The 22,042-nt window shown below is 48.1% G+C and overlaps 1 protein-coding gene across 5 annotated transcripts in view; it reads right to left on the reverse strand.

Annotated features, from left to right (window-relative positions):
- HERC2 (HECT and RLD domain containing E3 ubiquitin protein ligase 2) overlaps nucleotides 1-22,042 on the reverse strand; it is a 1,676,463-nt gene that overhangs the window by 511,132 nt on the left and 1,143,289 nt on the right. For all 5 annotated transcript variants that reach the window (XM_086934186.1, XM_086934185.1, XM_086934187.1 and 2 more), the window contains exon 71: nucleotides 21,767-21,874. In XM_086934186.1, coding sequence (XP_086790312.1) covers nucleotides 21,767-21,874 — 108 coding nt within the window. The remainder of the gene's footprint in view (nucleotides 1-21,766; nucleotides 21,875-22,042) is intronic.

Raw genomic sequence — 22,042 nt, forward strand, 5'->3', positions numbered from 1 at the left:
GCGCTTATTCAAGTTATTATTAGCTGTCTCCACATCCTCGCCCCCCGGATCACCCCCCATCGCAAGTGCCTCATTAAACCTGACTTGGGAGAAGTTAGCCCATTTCCGCCTTGGGTGATGTAGTACTACCTGTTCCGGTACTCTAGTTCCCGGAATGTAGATCGAGAAGGGCACCAGGTAGTGGTCCGACCAGGGAATGGGTAAGGGGGTCGCAGCCTCCACCTGTTCCCAGTTGGCAAAAATGGGGTCCAGTAAGTGGCCCGTTAGTGGGTGGGAAGTTTGCCTATCAGCTCAAATTGAAGCACACTCATTGCTTTGCAGAGGTCCCCGGCCATCTTATCCACAGGATCGTCCAGGTGTAGGTTAAGATCACCCAACACCAGGAACTTATCCGTGCGCAGGGCTACCTCTGTGATGCCTTCGACCAGGCTATCAAAGAATCCGGCAGCTGGGCCAGGAGGCCTGTATATCAGGAGGCCCTTCACACTATACCCCCCATTGACCTGAATGGAAAACTCACCCGCCTTACTATTATTATTATTATTATTTAGAGATTTATAGAGCGCCTGGTGACCCGAAGGCATCCCCGCGCTATAAAGTCAAAAGTTAGAGACGGGCAGAAGGAAGCAAAAGGACCTATTTAGGAAAAAGAAAGGTTTTAAGCTGCTTGCGAAAGCGTAAATGGCAAGATTCCAGCCGCAGGCCACGGGGAAGCGAATTCCAGCGTGCGGCTGCCCTCACAGAAAAGCGACGGCCTCCCGTGCGTACCTTCCTAAATTTGGCTTTGAACGGGGTGACCAGACCCGCTAAAATCGGAGGGCCTTGCCCATTCAGAAGCTTGTGGGCGATACACATAGCCTTAAAATCGATCCTCTCTCGCACAGGAAGCCAGTGGAGGGCTTTGAGCGCTGGTCTAGCAGAGGCTCGGGACGAAAGGCCCAACAACATCCTGGCTGCCGCGTTTTGTGTTCGTTGAAGTTTGCCAAGAGTGTCTTCAGGGGCCCCTAAGTAAATCACATTGCTATAGTCCAGTCGTGAAAGTACCAATCCTTGGACTAGAAGCTTCCTGGACAGAGGGGGAAGCAGAGGGAGAATCTTACGGACAGAGCGTAAAAGTCCAAAACAAGTTCCTGCTGTTTTTTTTGCCTGGATTTTCATGGATAAGTCCTGATCGAGCCAGACCCCCAGGCTCTTGATTTCTGTTTTGGGAGCGGGAACCTCACCCATAGTATCGGGCCAGACAGATGGTGGAATCGCTGTCCATTTTTTTCCCAGCAGCATAATTTCTGTCTTAGACCCGTCTAAAATCACGTAATAGTGTCATTTTAGAGGTGCAATCCTTGTATTATATGGGTCATATCTAGTGATACTTTGGCATTTTCCTTTTGTTTGTAGAGTTGTCCCCTGAGGAAGGGCTTGTCATCTGCCCGAAATGCATTGGGGAGGATTTATGACTGGATGATTTTTTTGTTGGATGAAGTTCATGCTTTATGAAACTACGTTGAACTTTTGATCAAGTATTAAATACTTAAGGAACCTCAACATTGTGTGGAATCAACCTTGATGAACTGTTTATAGACATTACTGTCTACTTCTTGAGCTGTGCAACTGGGTGTCTCCTTCCAAGCGGGGGGAGCTTTGCATTAGTTTACATATTCACGCTGTGAGGTACAGACAGCGTACTTCCCTGTTAGCACGCTATAAAACATTACTTTGATTTAACTATTGAACTATCCCGCTGTGCAAGTCCCTCTCTCATTCCTTTGGTTTACAACTGGACATTAACCAGTTTTTCGGCGATTTTACTAATGCCAGGTAAGAGCGAGATCGGCCTATAATTAGCCAGATCGGCCGGATCCAGCTGGGGTTTCTTTAATAGGGCTTTAACTACCGCCCCCTTCCAACTAGGAGGGATGGAACCTTGTGATAGTGAGGAATTGATCAGCTCCAGTACTGAAGGAGCAATCACGGGAGCAACTTGTTTCAAAAACCTCATGGGAGCGGGGTCACAAGGAGAGCCACTTTTCATCTTGGCCAGGGTCTTATCAAGTTCATCCAATGATACGGCCCTAAAGGCATTAAGCTGTGGTCGAGGAGGCTCTGCTGAGCAAGTCTCAGGAGCCACGCTATCCCAGCAAAGTAGCTGAGATGGCTGAGGAAGTGAGGTCAAAATATTGGAAATTTTAGAATCAAAGAACTTCGCGAGTTCCATACTCCTATCCGATGAGGCCAGGGCCGATGTAGGGGGCTGCGGAATCTTTAAGAGTTCTTTAACTATGAGATAGGTCTCTCTCGAGTAGTTTGTGGCATTTTTGATCCTATCATCATAGTAAGAGGCCTTGGCTACTTTCAGGGCTAGTTTGTAGGCTCTAACAGCCGTCCGATAGGAGTCTTTTTTTTGTGTGGAGCCAGTCCTTCCTCCACAGAAGTTCCAATTTTTTGCAATCCTTTCGGAGAGCTCTCAGTTCCGAATTGAACCAAGGGGCGGAGCCTATCTTCCCACTCTTATTTTCTCGGGTCTTTATGGGTAGAATGGAATCAAGTGAACCGATAATCCAGTTCCTGAAGTTGCTATCAGCCAAAACAAGGTCCGCAGTAGGAGCGGGAGTCGTCCGTTCCAGTGCTCTAGACCAATCCTCAATCGAGAGTCTAGACCAGGCCCTGTCCTGGGTATAAGTAACGGGCTTATAAGGTTTCCTGAAATCCCCTGGCCAGGTGAGGGAGACTAAAAAATGGTCTGTCCAGGGGAGGGGACAGGGGGGTTTTGCCTGGATAGAACGGACATTCGTAAAAACAAGGTCCAACAAATGGCCCTTATTGTGGGTGGGCTCATTATTAACCAATTGAAGACCACATGCGGCCAAATCCAACCTCAAATCAGCGGCCCCCGTGTCAAGGGGGATCATCAAAATGAATATTGAGGTCACCAAGAACAGTAAAATTGGATGCAGAGGGGGCCAGAGCTGAGATGGATTCTAGCAGCGAGCTGGCAAAAGGACCAAAATAGCCCGGGGGGCGATACACCAAAAGGCCTATAAGAGAGGTGATAGGGGCCAATTGAATTGAAAAGTGGCAACTCTCTGAGTCCATGATTTGTGCATCGCTAATTCTGCATGTAAAATGGTCTCTGTGCAGAATAGCCAGCCCGCCCCCTCTACCCAAGGGGCGTAGTTGGGACTGAATAAGAAAGCCCGGAGGGAGAGCCATGACCATATCCGAATCCGAATGTGTCGTAAGCCATGTTTCTGTAAGAAACAGGATGTCTAGCTCGTGGTCAAGGAGGAGATGATTAACTAACAGGGCATGTTTAGGAAGCTACCTGCAGTTAAATAATGCTAGTTTCAAGCCAGGGTATGAGACCGGTGCCTGGGTCAACTTTAAAGAATAAGGGCAACAGAGAGCACAATTTTTAAAATGTTCGTCTGTCTCTAAGACGTAGTTACACTCTGAGTTTTTCGCAGGTCTGAGACTGAGTAGGTCCTTCCGAGAATAACTCACCCTGTCGGTAATGCAAACCGGCATAGAGTCCAGCCCTACGCCCGTCCGGCCGCGAACGGGCGCAGACGGGCTGGACTCTGGCGTGACTCCGGCGCGAATCCGGCGCCCGCTGAACGCATCCGCTGCGCGTAGTCATGGGTGGACGTTTATGTAGGGGCGACTAGAACGCACGCCGTAATGATGACCCACCTAATATGGCCGCCAAAACCGGATCAAGCCCGGGACCCGGTGAGCCTCAGTCCTAAAATCGACTAAGGCACCACCCAAGAAGTGGGGACCGTAAGAATGTTGCCTCGATAGTGTGCAAATGAGCAGTGAGGGTAGGAGCGATCTAGTTAAAAATAATAGCGTCACGCTAAGATCCGTGAAACGCTATATGCAAGGGGGGGAACGGGCACAAGGGAAATAAATGTTATTGCAATATTTTCAGAGTTTTAAAAAAGTAGAATGATAAAAAGCGACCGCTCGACTAGCAGCCTCTCAAGTAATGTGACTATCTCCCGACCTAGTAGCTGATCCCTCCTTTTGTAGGGGCGACTAGAACGCTTAGTGATAGCCGTCGGCTCAAAATGGCAGTGTAAGCCCTGCCTGGCAGCAATGGCTATCCCTCCACCTCTCCCCTTCGGTCTATCTTGCCTTACCAGGGTATAGCCCTCCGGAATGGCTTCGAGGGCCTCTGGGGAAGAGTCACAGTCCAGCCATGTCTCCGTAAAGAAGACTAGATCCCACTGTTTTTCACTAAGGAGATCATGGATGTCCAGTCTATGCCCACGCAGCGACCGGACATTTAGCAAACCACAAACCAGCTTATGGTGTTCTTTTTTAGCCGGCTTATAGGTTACTATGTGTCTACTGTGTGATGGTGACAACGTCGAATGGAGAATAGCCAACCTAGTGGATGGCTGTAGGGTGGGCCCAACCACGGGACCAGGAGTAAAATGTGATGACGGTGGTTTAGTGGTCGATATCCCCATACCAACCAGTGATGGAGTTTTAACTCTCTTGTTCTGGGAAAGAGACAATATGCGATGTGGGCCTTCTATAAGTGATATATCAAGAGGAGAGGCCGATAGGCGGGAAATTAGAATGACGAGCCCCATAGAGGAACACGGGGATGGCAACCAAGCAGTAACTGGTAGATTGCCAACAGGGAATCAGGACACTAATGGACTAAGTCTTGCCACGCCCGTGAATAATATTGCGATCCTATCCTGGAATATCGCCGGGCTAAGATCAAAAAGAGGGGACATTAACTGGGAGGCTTTTCTGGCAGCTTACCACGTTATTGCTTTGCAGGAAACGTGGGAAGCTACGGAAAATTATTACTTGGATGGTTATCAATCATTCACTAAATTTGCAATTCCATCTACAATGGGGAGAACGAAGGGCGGCCTTCTGTTGTTATTTAGTTTGAAACTACTATACAAAGTTGTATTAGTAGGGACAAGCTCTCCAAATATTTTGGCAGTAAGACGGGAGGGCGACAACCTGCCAAATATAATAGTGGTAAACTTTTATAATTCCTTTACCAGGATTGATGAGCTAGAACATTTACGAGCATTATACGGGTTCTTGGAGGATTATGAGGAACACAACACTATGTTTTATTATTTGTTAGTCCTTGGTGATTTTAATACTCATGCTTGTCACATGCACTGTTTAGAGAACATGGATTCTGAGGAAGACCCATTTGGGGATACCCATTTTGAGCACACTAGGAGTGGGGTCTATCTGGAGAGTGTTTTATCATCAAATTACTTGTTTGACCCAGTGCAAGGGGATCATCAGCACCTTGTTCCAACTTTCAATGGCCAAGGTGTTGAGTCTACAGTTGACTAGATTTTTGTGTCATGCAGTCTGAGGGATTCACTAGGTCCCTTCATTGTAACACAGAGAGGCTTTAGTGACCACAACCCACTTACGCGGACCATGAATATTAAGGCGCTCAACACTGAATGTGCCACATCTACTATCTTAAATTCCAATATAGTCTCCAATAGCCAAGGCCGTAGGTTAAGGTGGGAGGTCATCACTCCTGGGGATTTTCTGGAAAACCTGTACAGTAGTAACAATACGGATCTGACCACCTGCTTAGATGGTAATTCAGTCCCAATGGACATTTTGGCTGCTTTTAATCGTATTACAGTACAGGTAGCAGCAAACCTGACTAGGAAAAGTAAAATAAGGCCTAAGAAATTAAAAAGCTGGTTTAACCAAGCTTGCAGCGACACCCACGTGGCACTTTTAGAGGTGCTCAAAGAGCCTGGCAAGGATTTACAGAAGGTTGCGGAGGCAAGAAGGGCCTATAAAAAGGCCATTAAAGGGAGAAAACTGGAGTTAAAAGATATGGCTTGGGAGGAACTTACCAAAGTGAGTGTACTGAAAAGTAGCACTCAATTTTGGAAGGTGATCAACAGCCCCCTATTTAATGAAACAGAAAACACAAATCAGGACTGCCTCATTTCACCAGATAAGTGGGTTAAACACTATAGTGGCCTCTACGCTGGAATAATTAATTCATCTCCTATGACCCAAGGCGATTTAACCCAGCCAGGGAAAATAAAATTCACAGAAGTGGAAGTGCTGAAGGCCATTGAGTCCACAGCACATGGGAAAGCATCTGGCCCGGACGGGGTGCCGGCTGACCTTTATAGGGCGAACTCTCATTTATGGGCAAAGGTTTTAACTTCTGTTTTTAACGCAGTTACTACAACGGGTCCCCCAGTGTCTTGGGGTAAAGCAGTCATTGTCCCAATATTTAAAAAGGGCTCAAGAGAGGATCCGGCGTGTTATCGCCCGATCTCTCTTTTGGACTCAGATGCCAAAATAATGGGGAAAGTAGTCCTGGAGCGGCTGACAAATTGGTTGGATGCGAATGCAGTAATTTCCGACCTGCAGTACGGATTCCGAAAAGGAAGAGGTACTGCCGGGCAATGCCTTAACTTACACCTTCTTATTGGAAAGTACACTGTCGCAAAGCAGGGGGACATACATCTAGCGTTTATGGACTTGTCCACTGCTTTCGACCTGGTAAACCGCCAGAAACTTTGGATTGCCCTGTCGGACACAGGATTAGACCCTGTACTGATATCCTTCCTAGCCGATATGCACAAAGATACTAGTGCGGCAGTTCGCTATAATGAGGACGGGAGCTTGACAGATGCTTGGCCAGTAAAGAGAGGGGTAAGGCAAGGGTGTATACTTGCTCCCTTGCTGTTTACACTCTATATAAACAATAATTTCATCATGTAAGGACATCCCCAGAGTTGGCCAAAAAAAGATCCCGGCACCACTATACGCCGATGATGCGGTGTTAGTAGGCAGGACTGCCCGAGGCTTACAATCATTGTAAGACTGCTTTGTTAATTTTATGGACTCCTTGGATCTAAAAACCAATTTTAAAAAATCGCATGCCATGTCGATAGGCAGTAGACGGGCAAAAAGGGCTTTGTTTGTCTGCAAGGGGCAGGAGCTCAGTAAAGTACAAACCTTCCCATACCTGGGTATTGTTTTTGATGACAAAAGATCATGGGCAATGCAGCGGGCGCTGAAAAAAAACATACTAGCGAGGACCACAGGTGCCCTGTCGGGCTTTGCTAAACGATTAGGCTGTAAGCCTTTACCGGCCATTATGAAAATCTACAACGCCAAATGCTTGCCCATGGTGTTGCATGGGAGTGAGGTGTGGGGCTACACTAACTCAAGCGAGATTCAAATGGCAAAAAATATTTTCTTCAGATAAATTCTATCGCTCCCCCAATCAGCAGCATCATTTAATGTGCACGAAGACCTGGGGGCTGGTTATATTTCTGATCAGATTGCTGTAGCTCTGATACTACGGTGGTTGAGAATCTGGTCCCTGCCAGCACCATATTTAAATCAATTAATTATCCAGGACTGTCTGTCCCTAGATAAGGCCATGGCTATACCATGGATCCGGTACATTAAAACTCAACTGGACTTAATGGGTAGCAATGTCTTGTTTACAAACCCGATGGCTTTAAGTAAAATCATGATTAAAGCAGTAAAATCCAAGTTTATAACAGGTTGGATGTAAAGAGGGAAGAGGAGGAATTGGCTAAACCTTCGGTTAGAAAATTTGTTATGTTAAGTGCAGGGAGAGATATCCAGCCATACCTGACATACATAAATAAGCCATTCCACCTGTTTTTTTTTTTTGTTTTTTTTAAAAAAACGTTATTGTGCAAAACAGTATCATTACAAGTATGGGCCTACAACCACAGGGGCCGGCCGCTAGGACATGTAAAGCAAATATATGACCACACAAAGCAGTGACTGATCCCTTAGAGGTCCAGCAGAGTACAGGATACATTTCTCAGCAGCACAGGATGTACATTCCACCTGTTTTTACTTGTAAGGTTCAAACATGGTATCCTCCCTTGGCTGCTATCTTTTCCCGGGGGGTTTGTTAAATGTGGGACGCTGGGGACGTGTCCGTGTGATAATAAATCGGAGTAAAATGTCATTCACATGATTTTCTTTTGTAAATTTTATGTACCACAGCGAAATAAATGTATTCTCCCACTATTAAGAGGTTGTAATTTTGAACAGGTTAGACCAGCCCTGGTTTATTTACAAATGTTAGGATCCGCTGTGATATGTTTTGGGGTGGCGAGCTACATTACAGGGGGAGTGAGATGCCGAAAGAAAATGCTGCTACCTTAATCGCTGCCTTTTTGTGCCCGTACTATCTTGATAGTTTTAAATGTAAAGATTATTGTATATTATGGAAATTGGAATTTGTAGAAACTATTAACTTTCAATTTGGTGACAAACTTTTTATTGTGTCTCGGCATTCACCAACTATTTTATTTCTGCACATTGTAATTTATTTAGTTGTGTAATCATGATCCAAAAATTTGATTATTTTGAAAGGAATTTACTGTGTGTGCTTTGATGGTTTTAAAATTTTTAACAGAATAAAGCTATTGTGAAACTGTAAACTGTGTCTATATATAAGGTAGGTGTAGGGATATTACACCTAAGCAAGGGGTGATTACACAACCTTGCCCCAGCTGAGTGATCAGCCAGTAGTGTCTATTTGAGTGGCCAGCCAGGGGTGGCATAATACATGCTGCAGCCCCTGGTAGGCCTTGGTTGCACCCATGCCGCGAGTACCTAGGGTACACTTAGTACAGGGGCTGACAAGGTGAACCAATTCCCAATTGTGGTTGTACCTAGGGTAAATGTTAAATTTAGAGAGAGTGCATCTGTGCTGTGGGTCTGATTAGCAGGCCCACAGCCACATCGAAGTCGAAAACCAGTAAAGTAAAAGCAAAAAGTGGGGGTGACCATAGGAAGCAGACCCTACTCTCCTACAACCGGCATGCATACAGAAATGTATAAACATAAAATTATGTAGAGACAGAACTAGCCAGGAGCAAGAACATGTCCATACCGGATCATACTTAGCAGTAAGGGCAGGTAGGAGCCGATTTTGAAGAGGACACCATGAAACCTCCAAAGGAGGTGGTTGACCACGGCGTAAGCAAATTGGCACCAGGAAAAAACATAGAACATCGTACAACGGACCACCAGGCGACGCATGGAGTCCACAGGATCTCCAGCCTCAGGTGAGATAAGCAAAGCTATGTAATAGCATACAAGTACCCCACATGGAGTATAATAGCATACAAAAACCTCACATGGAGTATGTATACCCCAAACAACGGAGAACACCTCTTAGGGCAATAAGCCAAGCCAAAGGAGCGTAGTAACGAACTGAACCTGGGAACATGAGTTCCGAGCCGTATGACATTACCGAGCTGAACCATCAGCTCAATACCACAGTCAGAGGACCAGACACAGCAACCCGTGGAACACGGCCACAACAGGCAGCTCAAAGCAAAACGCATCCAAGGGATGCCAATAAAAGGTTAATCACCCTTGACCACAGAAAAAGGAAGACGTAAGGCTCACTTCCCATATTAAACACAGAGCGCATCTAAATGATGAGAAATGAAAAATTACCACCACGGAAGATAGGCCTGAGAAGACCTAAGTGGGAGGACGAAAGCCTGCAATGAGCCGGTGAACCGCCGACTTGACTTGAGCATCAAACAGCAAAAACCCATTAAAGGGTAAGTCAACCAGTCGCTCCCGGATATTTTCAGGGAAGACGCTATCTCGCAACCAAGATTGACGCCTTAAGGCAACAGAGCCCGCCATAGCTCAGCTCAAAGAATCTGCAGTATCGAAGGCTGAGCGGATTGTGAATTCTGCAAGGTCGCGGCCATCCCGGAGGAGGTGAAGGAGATCAACACAAGCACCTTCAGAGGTGGCAGAAAGCAAAGACTCTGCAGAGTCCCACAGGGCAGAGGTAGCCCGAGCCAAAACACACACTGTATTTAAGGACCGTAGGGCTGCACTAGTGAATGCTAAGATGTTCCTTCCCCATGACTCAAGCCATCTGGACTCGTGAGAGGGAAGAAACGTTAGTGGGGGCAGGGAAGGAAATTCAGTGTGCAACGCAAACCCCTGCGCATCAGGATGCACAAAAAGACAAACAGGATCATGTGGGGCAGGACGGTGGTGGTGTAAAACTGCACGAGCCACAGTCACCTGAAACAGACCGGACCCAGGTACCCAAAAGGGCATCATAAAGGGAAGCCTCAAAGGGTAGAAGCGGCTCCACATTCCCGGACGCACGATGAAGGACCCCAAGCAAGGGGTCCACAGACAAAGGGGCAGAAGGGGGTTGCATGTTTAAAATGAGGGTGGCAAATGAGGCCACTCTAAAAAAAGCAGCACCAGACTCAGTAGCCCTCTGCTGAGGGGACAACAGCTCATCAGTGGGGGAGGGTTGTAAGTGGATCCTCGTGAGGGTGTAACCAATGCCCCATGTAAGGTAGCCCCATTAAAGAATGAGGATCCTGGTGGGGCTCCTGGGGAGGCAAAGAGCCTGCCGGATCTGGGAGCTCCTGAGGAGGCTCCACAAATTCCAAGGGGGGCACTGACAACAATACCTCCGGTGACACCAGGTGAAAGGGCGGCGCCAAACTCTCTCCATAGGACTCTATGCATGTATTATGCCACCCCTGGCTGGCCACCCAAATCTGACACAACTGGCTGCACGACAGCTGGGGCAAGGTGGTGTAATCACCCTTTACTTTAGATATAGTATTCCTATATCTAACCCTAAAATGGACACATGTATTCCTATCAGTCACTCCTATGGCAGGCCTTATCAATCCTGAAGGCAGAGGGCTTGGAATTATGTGAGATGGTGCTCTGGCATGAGCTGAGCCCGTTTGCAGCTTGCGGAACCAAGTCCTAATAGCTGTTCCATGATAACGCGTACCATATACTCTTAAGTGCATTATAATCCTCGCGGTTATTTGCCAACTTTGGTATCGCTTTATCAAAACATGTAGAGTAAGGTGTCATACGAATTGGAATACTAAACCCTCGCCAATTCTGGCGACGGGGTTAGCATTCCACCCTTCTAGAGGGACACGACATGTATGTAACTGTGAACCCCGGTTAAAGTTAACTCGAGCCTCAGCATCACAAAATGGATGCTGCCACCACAGACACAAGTCTGACCTCCTGCTGCTGGGAGTCCTTCCAGCGAGGAGAGCTCGGACAAAGGGTTTCGTGTCAGGGGCGGTGCTAGCACCACCCCAGACAGGGTTTTGTGTTTCCCAGGTAGGCAGGGCTGAGAGGAAGGTGACTGCAAGTGGCACCCCGGTGCTCACTGTGCATATCCCGGCTCAAACCAGTTCCAGGGGCACCCCAGCCCCTGAGCTGGGGAAAGTCCGGACAAAGGAGAGGGGTGTAACCACCCCCCTCCTGGTCCCACCCATGGGCAGGACCTAGTCGCGTGCCAGCCCCTTTTCTTAGAATAAAGGTAGGAGCAGGCCCCCTTCCCAAATTAGATAATCTTGAATCTTGAACTACTTTCCACGAAAGGAACTCTTGACTTTCTCTGAAGACTCTCCCTTTTGGCTAAGGAGTAGCCACCCTGCACCCGCAGGCACCACCTAAGCATCGCGGTTTGCTGCACGTCCATCCTCCGGATCAAGACTGACCAGCTCGACGAGACCCGGATTCCCTGGTATCTCTGACCTCTACCTGCATCATCAGCCCAGCTGAGATACGTGGGTGTGACGAGACCTGAGGGACCGGCCATCTTCAAAACCTGCACGACGCTTAACCAGCACAACCACCGAGGGATCCTCGAGTGAGTGCACTGGGGTCTGAGAAGCCCCAACCCAGAGCAGCTCCAGCACCGAAGTCCAGCCCCCCAGCATCCAAGAGATCTGCGTGGGGCCCTTCTGCTCTTTGCTGCTTACCGCGTTGTCCGGTCACTTGCCCGTTGGCTAGTGGCCCTCCTGACGACGTACCACGACAATTTCACCGCTGGTCTGGTTGCTCCAGACTGGCCCTTGCTCCCTTCCAAAAGAGGAGCACCCCGGACCCTCCTGGTCCACCCCAGACGCCATCTTGACTCCACCGCGTGGGCTTGCTTTTGCCAAGGCTTGTTGCTCCAATCCTGGTTCCAGCATCGCCGACAGCAGACACCCTCGTGGGACAGCTCGCACCTCCAGCCTGGTCGCCGACAACACCTCCCTGCCCGTGTGACTGCAGAGACCAGCGTCGCCCACTCACCTGATCGCGGTGACCTCATCCGGTCCCATCCTGGTGCCCACACAATCACTGGCTAGTGATTAAGAACTGAGTCCCCTCTGCTTTCAGGTCGTCTCCATCACCGATCCAGGCTTGGATCACACCGAACATCTTCACTGGTCGCCTGCCAGCAACTTCTTCTTTCAGGCTCCATAGACTACAACGAGGATTCCCGACGTCTTTTGAACCCTATGCAGCCGCAGCCCCTGGGCTAGGTAACCCGAGCATTTCGGTGCTCCAACGCAGGTTCACTATCCAAGTGTCCAGATCCTTTTTCGTTTTAAGTCTACCTAGTCGGATTCGTCCGGAAACAGTAACTTTAGAAATACTAGCCTCCATAGACTTTGTCCCGCATCCCGCGTGAGAGTGCACACTCTGCACCCGATCTCCCTAGGCCTCCTGCTCCTACCCTTAGGGTTCAGTAGTGTAGTCCTAGCGATCCTGAAGCCTCTGGATCTTGTTATTTACCTGCTAGTATTTCGCATTCCACTTTTAGAGTATATGGTTTTTCGTGCCCCTCGGGGATTTGTGTAAATTGTGCAACTTGAAGTATTTTCGTAAGAGTTTTGTATTGTGCTTAGCTCCCGACTCATAAAGAGTTCAGGGTAGACTTGTTTATAATAAATATCCTTTATTTTTATAAACAACTTGTGTGGTGTCCTTTCACTTGGTGTTCAAGGGGTATATGTGATGGTAAAACAGCTGGCTTAACACACCCTCTAGAGTTTAGCCTAAAGACTGCTTTTGTCCACGCTACTAGGATAGCTGGTCTATAAGGTTGACTTACAACCAATCATCAATAAGGGTCGTTTGGTATGAAACACAGTGATCACTAGAATAGTGAGCACTATATAACAGGCCAACTTCTCACATTGGTGTGCAGCGGTTGGGATTTGAGCTTGCTGTTGTTTTGCCTCGCACGTATCCTAAGAATATCACTTGAAAGATCACATAAGTACCCAGGTACATATAACTTAGCTTAGAATACTCTGAGTTCTACTGAACCAGCTGTTGTAGTGTAACAGGGCCTAGCACACCCTGACTACAACTCTTAGCAAGGGATCAGTAGGTAAACCCATAGTGTAGGTAAGTGCACCACTTACACCTCACTAGAAAAGCATGTCTGACAAAGGAGAGAACTCAGTGGCTCCCCTTGTGTCAGTTGACCCTCCACAGGTCATGTCAAGATATGCAGCTCTTAGCTTCCAGGAGATGAGACAATTGTATACCTCCAGGAAACTAAAACAGGGTTCTAACCCTACCACTCCTTTTCTGATAGGTCTCTTAGAGACTTATGATGCCAGGAGGGCTTCCAACCCAGGCCCTTCTAATCCAGATGGGAGCATGCCCCCCTTAGAGGGAACCCTTGGGGACCCTGACCTCAACCTCAATGGAACAGAAAGTGATGAGGAGGAAGAGGTACAGGAGTTGTCAGGGGATGAGGCAGACAAAGGTCAGGTAGTAGTCAGTAGGCTCACCAGGACCAACTTAAGCATGCATGAGAATGGAACTGGGGGACCCCCAGGCCCACTCTCAGGCGGGCTTAACATTGGGAATAGACGAGTTAGGTCCCATTCCAGAGGCTGTAACAGATCTATTCGTACCAATGGCTCTCAGGCATCTTCTCACAGAGGGATGACATCTCCTCAGAGAAGAGAGCATGAAGCTAAGATGAGGGAAGTCAATCTGAGGATTGAGAGGGAAGAACTTCCCCTTGCCAAAGAGAGACTTGCCTTTGCCAGAGAGCAGAAATTGAGTGGGGCAGACCCCACTGGTGGCAGCATTATCCCTAGAGATAAGGACAGGAGTTTTGAGGGCCTGCACTGCCCAGTGCATCCCCCAGAGTCAGTGGGCAGCTATTCTGTGGCTCTCCTTTGAAGGTAAAGGTAGAGAAAAGCTCCTCACTACTAGAGCTGAGGATGCTAACAATTACCAAGTCCTCAAGAATACACTGATTGATGGGTTTGGCTTAACAACTGAGCAGTACATGTTGCTGTTCAGAGACACCCAGAAAATTCAGTCTCAGGATTGGGCGGACTTTGTAGATTGTGCCACTAAGGCTTTTGAAGGCTGGTTACTGGGAAGTAAAGTTACTGATTATACGGGATTGTATAACCTAATTATGAGAGAACAAATCTTAAGTAATTGTCAAAATCAGTTGTTGCATCAGCACCTTATTGACTCAGATCTGACCTCTCCCCAAGAATTGGGAAAGAAGGCAGACAGATGGGTCAGGACAAGGGTCAAGCAGCAGAACCAGAACCAGGGTGGTGGCCAGAAGAAAGCAGACCAGAAGGGTAATGAGAGTAAGCAAAATGACCAGAAGTCTTCAACAGGGCCCCAACAATCTAAGGAGGGTGGGTCCCAGAATTCCTGAAAGAAGAAGAATAATGGTCAGAAGAAACCGTGGTGCCAGTACTGTAAAAGTAATACTCACTGGTTTAGTGAGTGCACCAAGAAAGGCCCAGCTCCTACCACTACTGCCCCTAAGGCACCTGCAACCCCTAGTTCAGTTAGTAGTGGTAGTGCTCCCCCTAAGGCTATAGTGGGGTTGACATTGGTATCTGAGGCAGGCTCTGACCTAGTCACAGTACCTACCCAGGCAGTTCTTGTCTGTACTGGGGACATGGATTTGACCCCTACAATAAGTCCCAGTACTCTGGGCAAGTACAGGCAGACGCCTTTAATCAATGGAAAATTGTCTCAGGCCTACAGGGACACTTTTGCCAGTGTCACTATGGTGACACCAAACTTTGTGGACCCTGATCAGGTAATACTAGGTTCAGACTACCTAGTGACCAACGCTAGCAATGTCACTACCACCTATAGTATGGCACTTGTTAATTTCTCCTGGGGAGGGGTAAATGGCCTCAAAAGGGTTGTTGTTAGTTCAGACCTCCCAGTGGACTGTCTTTTGGGCAATGACTTGGAATCCTCCCTATGGTCAGATGTGGAGTATAGGACTCATGTGGACATGTTAGGTTTGTCAACACATGTCCTTGCTGTGACTAGGTCACAGGCCAAGAAATGCCCAGCTGAACTAGTGCTGGATCCTGGAACAATGGACCAGACACTCACCAAGAGAAAGAACAGTAGGGTTAAGGCAGTGCCTTCCCCCTTGCCTCAAGGAGAGGATCAGCTCTCACAGGAGACTGACCCAAAGACCCCAGAAGGAACTGTCCTAGAAGAACTTGAGCCTGAACAGGTTGAGTTTCTTGGGACAGGGGGACCTTCCAGGGCAGACTTGAGACAGGCTCAGTTAGACTGTTCATCTCTGGAAACCCTCAGACAGCAAGCTGCTGCTGAGGCTGCAGGGAATGCCACAGGTGCCCATAAAGTGTATTGGGAAGATGGACTCCTTTACTCTGAGGCAAGAGACCCCAAGCCTGGTGCTACCAGGAGGCTGGTCATCCCCTTGTCTCTGAGAGGTTTCCTTCTCACCTTGGCCCATGAAATTCCCCTTGCAGGTCACTTAGGCCAGAGCAAGACTTGGGACAGGCTTGCCCCACACTTTCACTGGCCTCATATGTCTGAGGACACTAAAGAGTTTTGTCGCTCATGTGTCACCTGTCAAGCCAGTGGCAAATCAGGTGGCACAACAAAGGCCCCCCTTATACCACTACGTGTGGTGGGGGTACCCTTTGAAAGAGTGGGGATTGACATTGTTGGACCAATGGACCCCCCAACAGCATCTGGGCACAGATTTATACTGGTGGTAGTGGATCATGCCACCAGGTATCCAGAAGCTATTCCCCTTAGGACCACTACAGCTCTTGTTGTGGCCAGGGCCCTACTTGGAGTTTTCTCCAGAGTGGGGTTTCCTAAGGAGGTTGTCACTGACAGAGGTGCAAACTTCATGTCAGGATACTTGACTGCTATGTGGAAGGAGTGTGGTGTCAACTACAAGTTCACCACCCCCTATCATCCACAATGCAATGGGCTTGTTGAAAGGTTCAACAAGACCCTCAAAGGGATGATAAAAGGGTTACCTGAAAAGCTTAGGCGAAGATGGGGCATCCTTTTACCCTGCCTTCTGTTTGCTTACAGAGAGGTCCCACAGAAGGGGGTTGGCTACAGCCCTTTTGAACTTCTCTTTGGGCATCCTGTAAGAGGACCCCTGTGTCTTGTGAAGGAAGGATGGGAGTTACCTCTCAAAAAGCCTAAACAGGACATAGTGGACTATGTACTTGGTCTCCGCTCCAGGATGGCAGAGTACATGGAGAAGGCATCTAAAAACCTGGAGGCCAGCCAAGAACTCCAAAAAGCTTGGCATGGCCAAAAGGCTGTCATGACTGTGTATCACCCAGGACAGAAGGTGTGGGTGTTGGAGCCAGTGGCCCAAGCAGCTCTCCAAGACAAGTGGTCTGGACCCCATACCATTATTGAGCAAAAGGGAGAGGTCACCTACCTGGTGGACCTTGGAACTCCCAGGAGCCCTCACAGAGTACTTCATGTGAACAGGCTCAAGGCATTTGTCAACAGGGAAGACATGGGCTTGCTCATGGCTACAGATAAGGGGCAGGAGGAAGAGAGTGACCCTCTCCCAGACCTGCTCACTCAGATCCCTGATGATGGGTCTTTAGATGGTGTAGTCTTTTCTGACAGCCTCTCTGAGCATCAGCAAGAGGATTGTAAACAGGTTCTTCAATCCTTCAGACAAATGTTCTCTCTGACACCCAGTCAGACAAACTGGTGCACCCATGAGGTGGACACTGGTGACAGTCTGCCTATAAAGAGTAAAATCTACAGGCAACCTGACCACGCCATGGACTGTATCAAACAAGAAGTACAGAAAATGTTGGAATTGGGAGTCATTGAACCCTCACGAGAGCCCTTGGGCTAGTCCTGCAGTTCTAGTGCCTAAACCTCACACCCAAGATGGTAAGAGAGAGATGAGGTTTTGTGTAGACTACAGGGGTCTCAATGCTGTCACTAAGACAGATGCCCACCTAATACCAAGAGCAGATGAGCTCATTGACAGATTGGCTTCTGCCAAGTTCTTGAGCACATTTGACCTGACAGCTGGCTATTGGCAAATCAGGTTAGCTGAGGATGCCAAGACAGCATTTTCTACCCCAAGAGGTCATTACCAGTTTATGGTGATGCCCTTTGGTTTGAAGAATGCACCTGCCACTTTTCAAAGGTTGGTGAACCAAGTCCTCTCTGGGCTGGATGACTTCTGTGCAGCATATCTAGATGATATTGCTGTCTTTAGCTCCACCTGGGAGGATCACCTGATCCACCTGAGGAAAGTTTTCGAGGCCCTGCAAAAGGCAAGACTCACTATCAAGGCTACCAAGTGCCAGATAGGGCAGAGTCAAGTTGTATACTTGGGTCACCTTGTAGGTGGAGGCCAAGTTCAACCTTTGGAGAGCAAGATACAGGCCATAAAGGACTGGGCTCCTCCAACCACCCAGACACAGGTCAGAGCTTTCTTGGGCCTGTCTGGTTACTATAGGAAATTTGTCAGAAATTATGGAACCATTGTGACTCCACTTAATGACCTGACAAGTAAGAAAATGCCAAAGAAAGTTCAGTGGACAGTTAGCTGTCAGAAGGCATTCGATGACCTAAAGCAGGCCATGTGCACTGCACCTATTCTCAAGAGTCCAGACTACTCCAAGCCATTTATTGTCCAAACAGATGCTTCTGAGTTGGGTGTGGGAGCTGTTCTTTCTCATCTGAATATTGATGGTCATGACCAGCCCATCGCTTTTATAAGTAGAAGGATGACCCCTAGAGAGAAACGTTGGTCAGCTATAGAGAGGGAGGCCTTTGCTGTGGTTTGGGCCCTGAAGAAGCTGAGACCATACTGGTTTGGTACTCACTTCAAGATTCAGACCGACCATAAGCCCCTCTTATGGCTAAATCAAATGAAGGGTGAAAACCCCAAACTTCTTAGGTGGTCCATTTCCCTACAGGGGATGGACTTTACAGTGGAGCACCGCCCAGGGACTGACCATGGCAATGCAGATGGTCTCTCCCGGTACTTCCACTTAGAACAAGAAGACTCACCTGGTCAAGGTTAGTTTAATGTCCCTAAGATTGGGGGGGGGGGGATTATGTAGGAGAGTGGGGTCTGCAATCCTATGGTCACCCCCGATTTTTGCTTTTTGCTTCACTGGTTTACGACTTTCCCTGGCTGTGGGCCTGCTAATCAGACCCACAGCCTAGCTGTTCTCTCTAAATTGCCAAGCATGTACCTTAGGTGCATTTACCAATTGGTACTGGGCCACCTTATCAGTCCCTGTACAGCATACCTTAGGTATCCAGGGCATTGGTGTACCCAGGGCCTACCAGGGGCTGAAGCATGTATTATGCCACCCCTGGCTGGCCATCCAAATCTGACACAACTGGCTGCACGACAGCTGGGGCAAGGTGGTGTAATCACCCATTGCTTTAGATATAGTATCTCTATATCTAACCCTAAAATGGACACATATATTCCTATCAGTCACTCCTATGGCAGGCCTTAACAATCCTGAAGGCAGAGTGCTTGGAATTATGTGAGATGGTGCTCTGGCATGAGCTGAGCCCGTTTGCAGCTTGCGGAACCAAGTCCTAATAGCTGTTCCATGATAACGCGTACCATATACTCTTAAATGCATTATAATCCTCGCGGTTATTTGCTAACTTTGGTATCGCATTATCAAAACATGTCGAGTAAGGTGTCATACGAATTGGAATACTAACCCCTCGCCAATTCTGGCGATGGGGTTAGCATTCCACCCTTCTAGAGGGACACGACATGGATGTAACTGTGAACCCCGGTTAAAGTTAACTCGAGCCTCAGCATCACAAAATGGATGCTGCCACCACAGACAAGTCTGACCTCCTGCTGCTGGGAGTCCTTCCAGCGACGGAGGCTTGGACAAAGGGTCTCCTGCCTTGGGAGGTGCTCGCACCACCCCAGACAGGATTTTGTGTATTAGGTAGGACAGGGCTGAAAGGAATGAGACATGCCTGGGGCACACAAGGTGTCCCTGTGCATATGCCGGTCCAAACCAGTTCCTGGGGCACTCCAGCCCCAGAGCTGGCGCAGGACAGGACAAAGATAAGGGGGTGTAACCACCCCCCTTCCTGGTCCCACCCAGAGGAGGGACCTAGTCGTAGTGCAGCCCCCTTTAGCTGAATAAAGGTAGGAGCTGGTCCCATTCCAGATTGGATTATCCTGATCAACTTCACAAGAAGAAACTCTGGACCTCGACATTCTGCTCCACAGAAGATAGAAGGAATCTCCCTTGTGGGCAAGGAGTGTCCACCCTGCATCTGCAGGCACCATCAGCATACCGCAACTTCCCTTTGTCTTCTTCCTGCAAAGGATCCAGACTTCAGAGCCCGACGATACCCGGATTCCCAGACCTCTCCGACCTCAACCCACATCTGCAGCCGAGCTGAGACCCGTGGGTGCGACGAGACACGTGGGACCGGCCATCTTGAAAGAAGCAGCACTTCGCTCCAGCACGACTTCCGAGGCCTCCTCGTTCAAGTGCTTTGGGGACGGAGAAGCCCCGACCCCGAGCAGCTCCTGCATCGAAGATCAGCCCTCCAGCGTCCACGAGATCTACGTGGGGCCCTTCTGCCTGTTTGCTGCTCGGCGCGTTGTCTGGTCACTTGCCGGCTGGCTAGTGACCTCCTAGACGACGAACACCGACAACTTTGTTGCTGGTCTGGTTGCTCCAGAGTGGCCCTTGTTCCCTTCCAAAAGAGGAGCACCCCGGACCCTCCTGGTCAACTCCAGACGCCGTTTCCACTCACCGCGTGGGTTGCCTTTGCCAAGGCCTGTTGAACCCGAATCCGGAGTCGACACCGCCGACAGCGAGAGCCTGCGTGGGACAACTCGTGCCTCCATCCTGGTCGTCGAAGACACCACCTGGTCCACGTGGTTGCAGAGACAAGTGTCCACCTTCACCTGATGGCGACGACGACATCTGGTTCCACTCCTGGTTCCACTCCAGTCACTGGCTAGTGACTTTGAACATTGTCCCCTCTGCTTTCAGGTTCCTCTCTTCACCAATCCACCCTTGGATTGCACTGGACATCTTCCTCCTGGTCGCCTGCAGCTTCTTTCTTCAAGGCTTCATAGACTTCGACGCGGAAACCCGACACGACTTCGCACCTATGCACCCGCAGCCTGTGGGTGAGGTAACACGAGCATTTCGGTGCTCAAGGGTAGCTTGACTATCCTAGTGTCCAGTTCCACTGTCGTTTCAGTCCTATGTAGTCAGGAACGTCCGTACTCACCTTTTCTTTAACTGTACTGTCCATAGACGTTTGTACGCATCTCGCGTGTGAGTTCACACTCTGCACACGCGCTCCGTGGGCCTCCTAGTACTTACCTCAAGTTAGTATAGCGTGGTCCCAGCGATCCTACAACCTCTGGACAGCTCCATTCCTTTAATTGACTTTCTCATTCCATTTATTTAGTATATGGTTTCTCGTGCCCCTAGGGCACCATTGTAAATCGTGCAACTTAAACGTATTTTTCCTAAGAGTTTGTCATGTGCTTAGCCCTCTGACCTCATAAAGAGTTCAGAGGTGTATGTTAGTTAATAAATAACTGTTTATTTTCATAACTACCTGTGTGGTGTCCTTTTCATTTGGTATTCAAAGGTTATATGTGGCAAAACAGCTGGCTTCACATGCCATAAAGAGTTTAGCCTAAAGACTGCTTTTGTCCACGCTACTAGGATAGCTGGTCTATAAGGTTGACTTACAACCAATCACCATAAGGGTTGTTTGGACTGATACAAGGTGGTCACTAGAACTAGTGAACATCATATATCAGGCCAACTTCTCACACACGTAGCAATGCATCAAAGGATAACTATAATGGGAACAACTGCTGCAACTCTCATAATAGCCAAAGGTGAGTCTATAATTTCATGATGGTGAAGCAGCCATTTGCCAAAAAGGGATTTTGATGCCACCTTTAAACTGAATGTAAACTTCACAACCCATGAAGTACAATGCAAGCACTCCTTAGACATGCGCTGCACCCAACTGTCCCTGCACTAGACTCCACTTTGGACTACCACTACAACAGATTGCCCGTAGTGATGTTAAAGCACCACAGTGGCAAGATAGAAAGATTGTCATTTGCAGAATTGCACGTGGTCCAGAAAGGAGAGGATTTTGGATACCAGCTGGCTTTCTATTTCAGAGGGTATACTTCCAGTTTACAGACAAAAATAATTCTAAAACGCATATTAAAGGCACTTACTTCAGAATGCTTAATTTAAGCAAAAGCACATATAAAATTAATTCAGTCCAGTCAATAGCAAGAAATAGGATAAAATGATGGTGGGATAAAAGGGCCAAATGTACCAAAAGCGTAAGCAACATTTGGTCATTCAGTCCAGCAAGCAGATCCATATACAAAACACATGCAACAGTGGCTCACGCTTTTATAATTTTGTTATTCCAAACGGCCTAGCGTTTTTTCCCCCTGAAAATATGGTGGATAATCACTTAAAAACCTATATTTGTTATATAAATATGAACCCAACAATCAAAGCTTTAAGACCTTTGTGAAGCAGAACACGGGTAGTATTTTCTAAGAAGCTGTTTTCAAGAATACAGGAACAGCTTGAATAAGTGCGCATGTCTGACTCATCACCTGATCTGACTGATACGATCCTGTTGGCACCATCCATAACAGTGAGGGGGTCATGGCGCCGCTCCGTAGAACACTGGCGGTCGAACTCCACCCTAAGCCCCTCAGCACCTAAGACAGTAAGAACCAGAAGGTTTTATTTCACTTTTGCTGTTCTCTTCTTTACAATGTACAGAACTATGTGAAGACACTTTACAAACATGATTAAACCTACATTAAAAAAACATTACTACAATAAGCATGCAGCAATATCTGACAAGAGAACAATTTCATTGATCA

The sequence above is a fragment of the Lissotriton vulgaris genome, chromosome 8 (genome assembly GCF_964263255.1).
Source record: "Lissotriton vulgaris chromosome 8, aLisVul1.2, whole genome shotgun sequence".
Classification (NCBI taxonomy): domain Eukaryota; kingdom Metazoa; phylum Chordata; class Amphibia; order Caudata; family Salamandridae; genus Lissotriton; species Lissotriton vulgaris.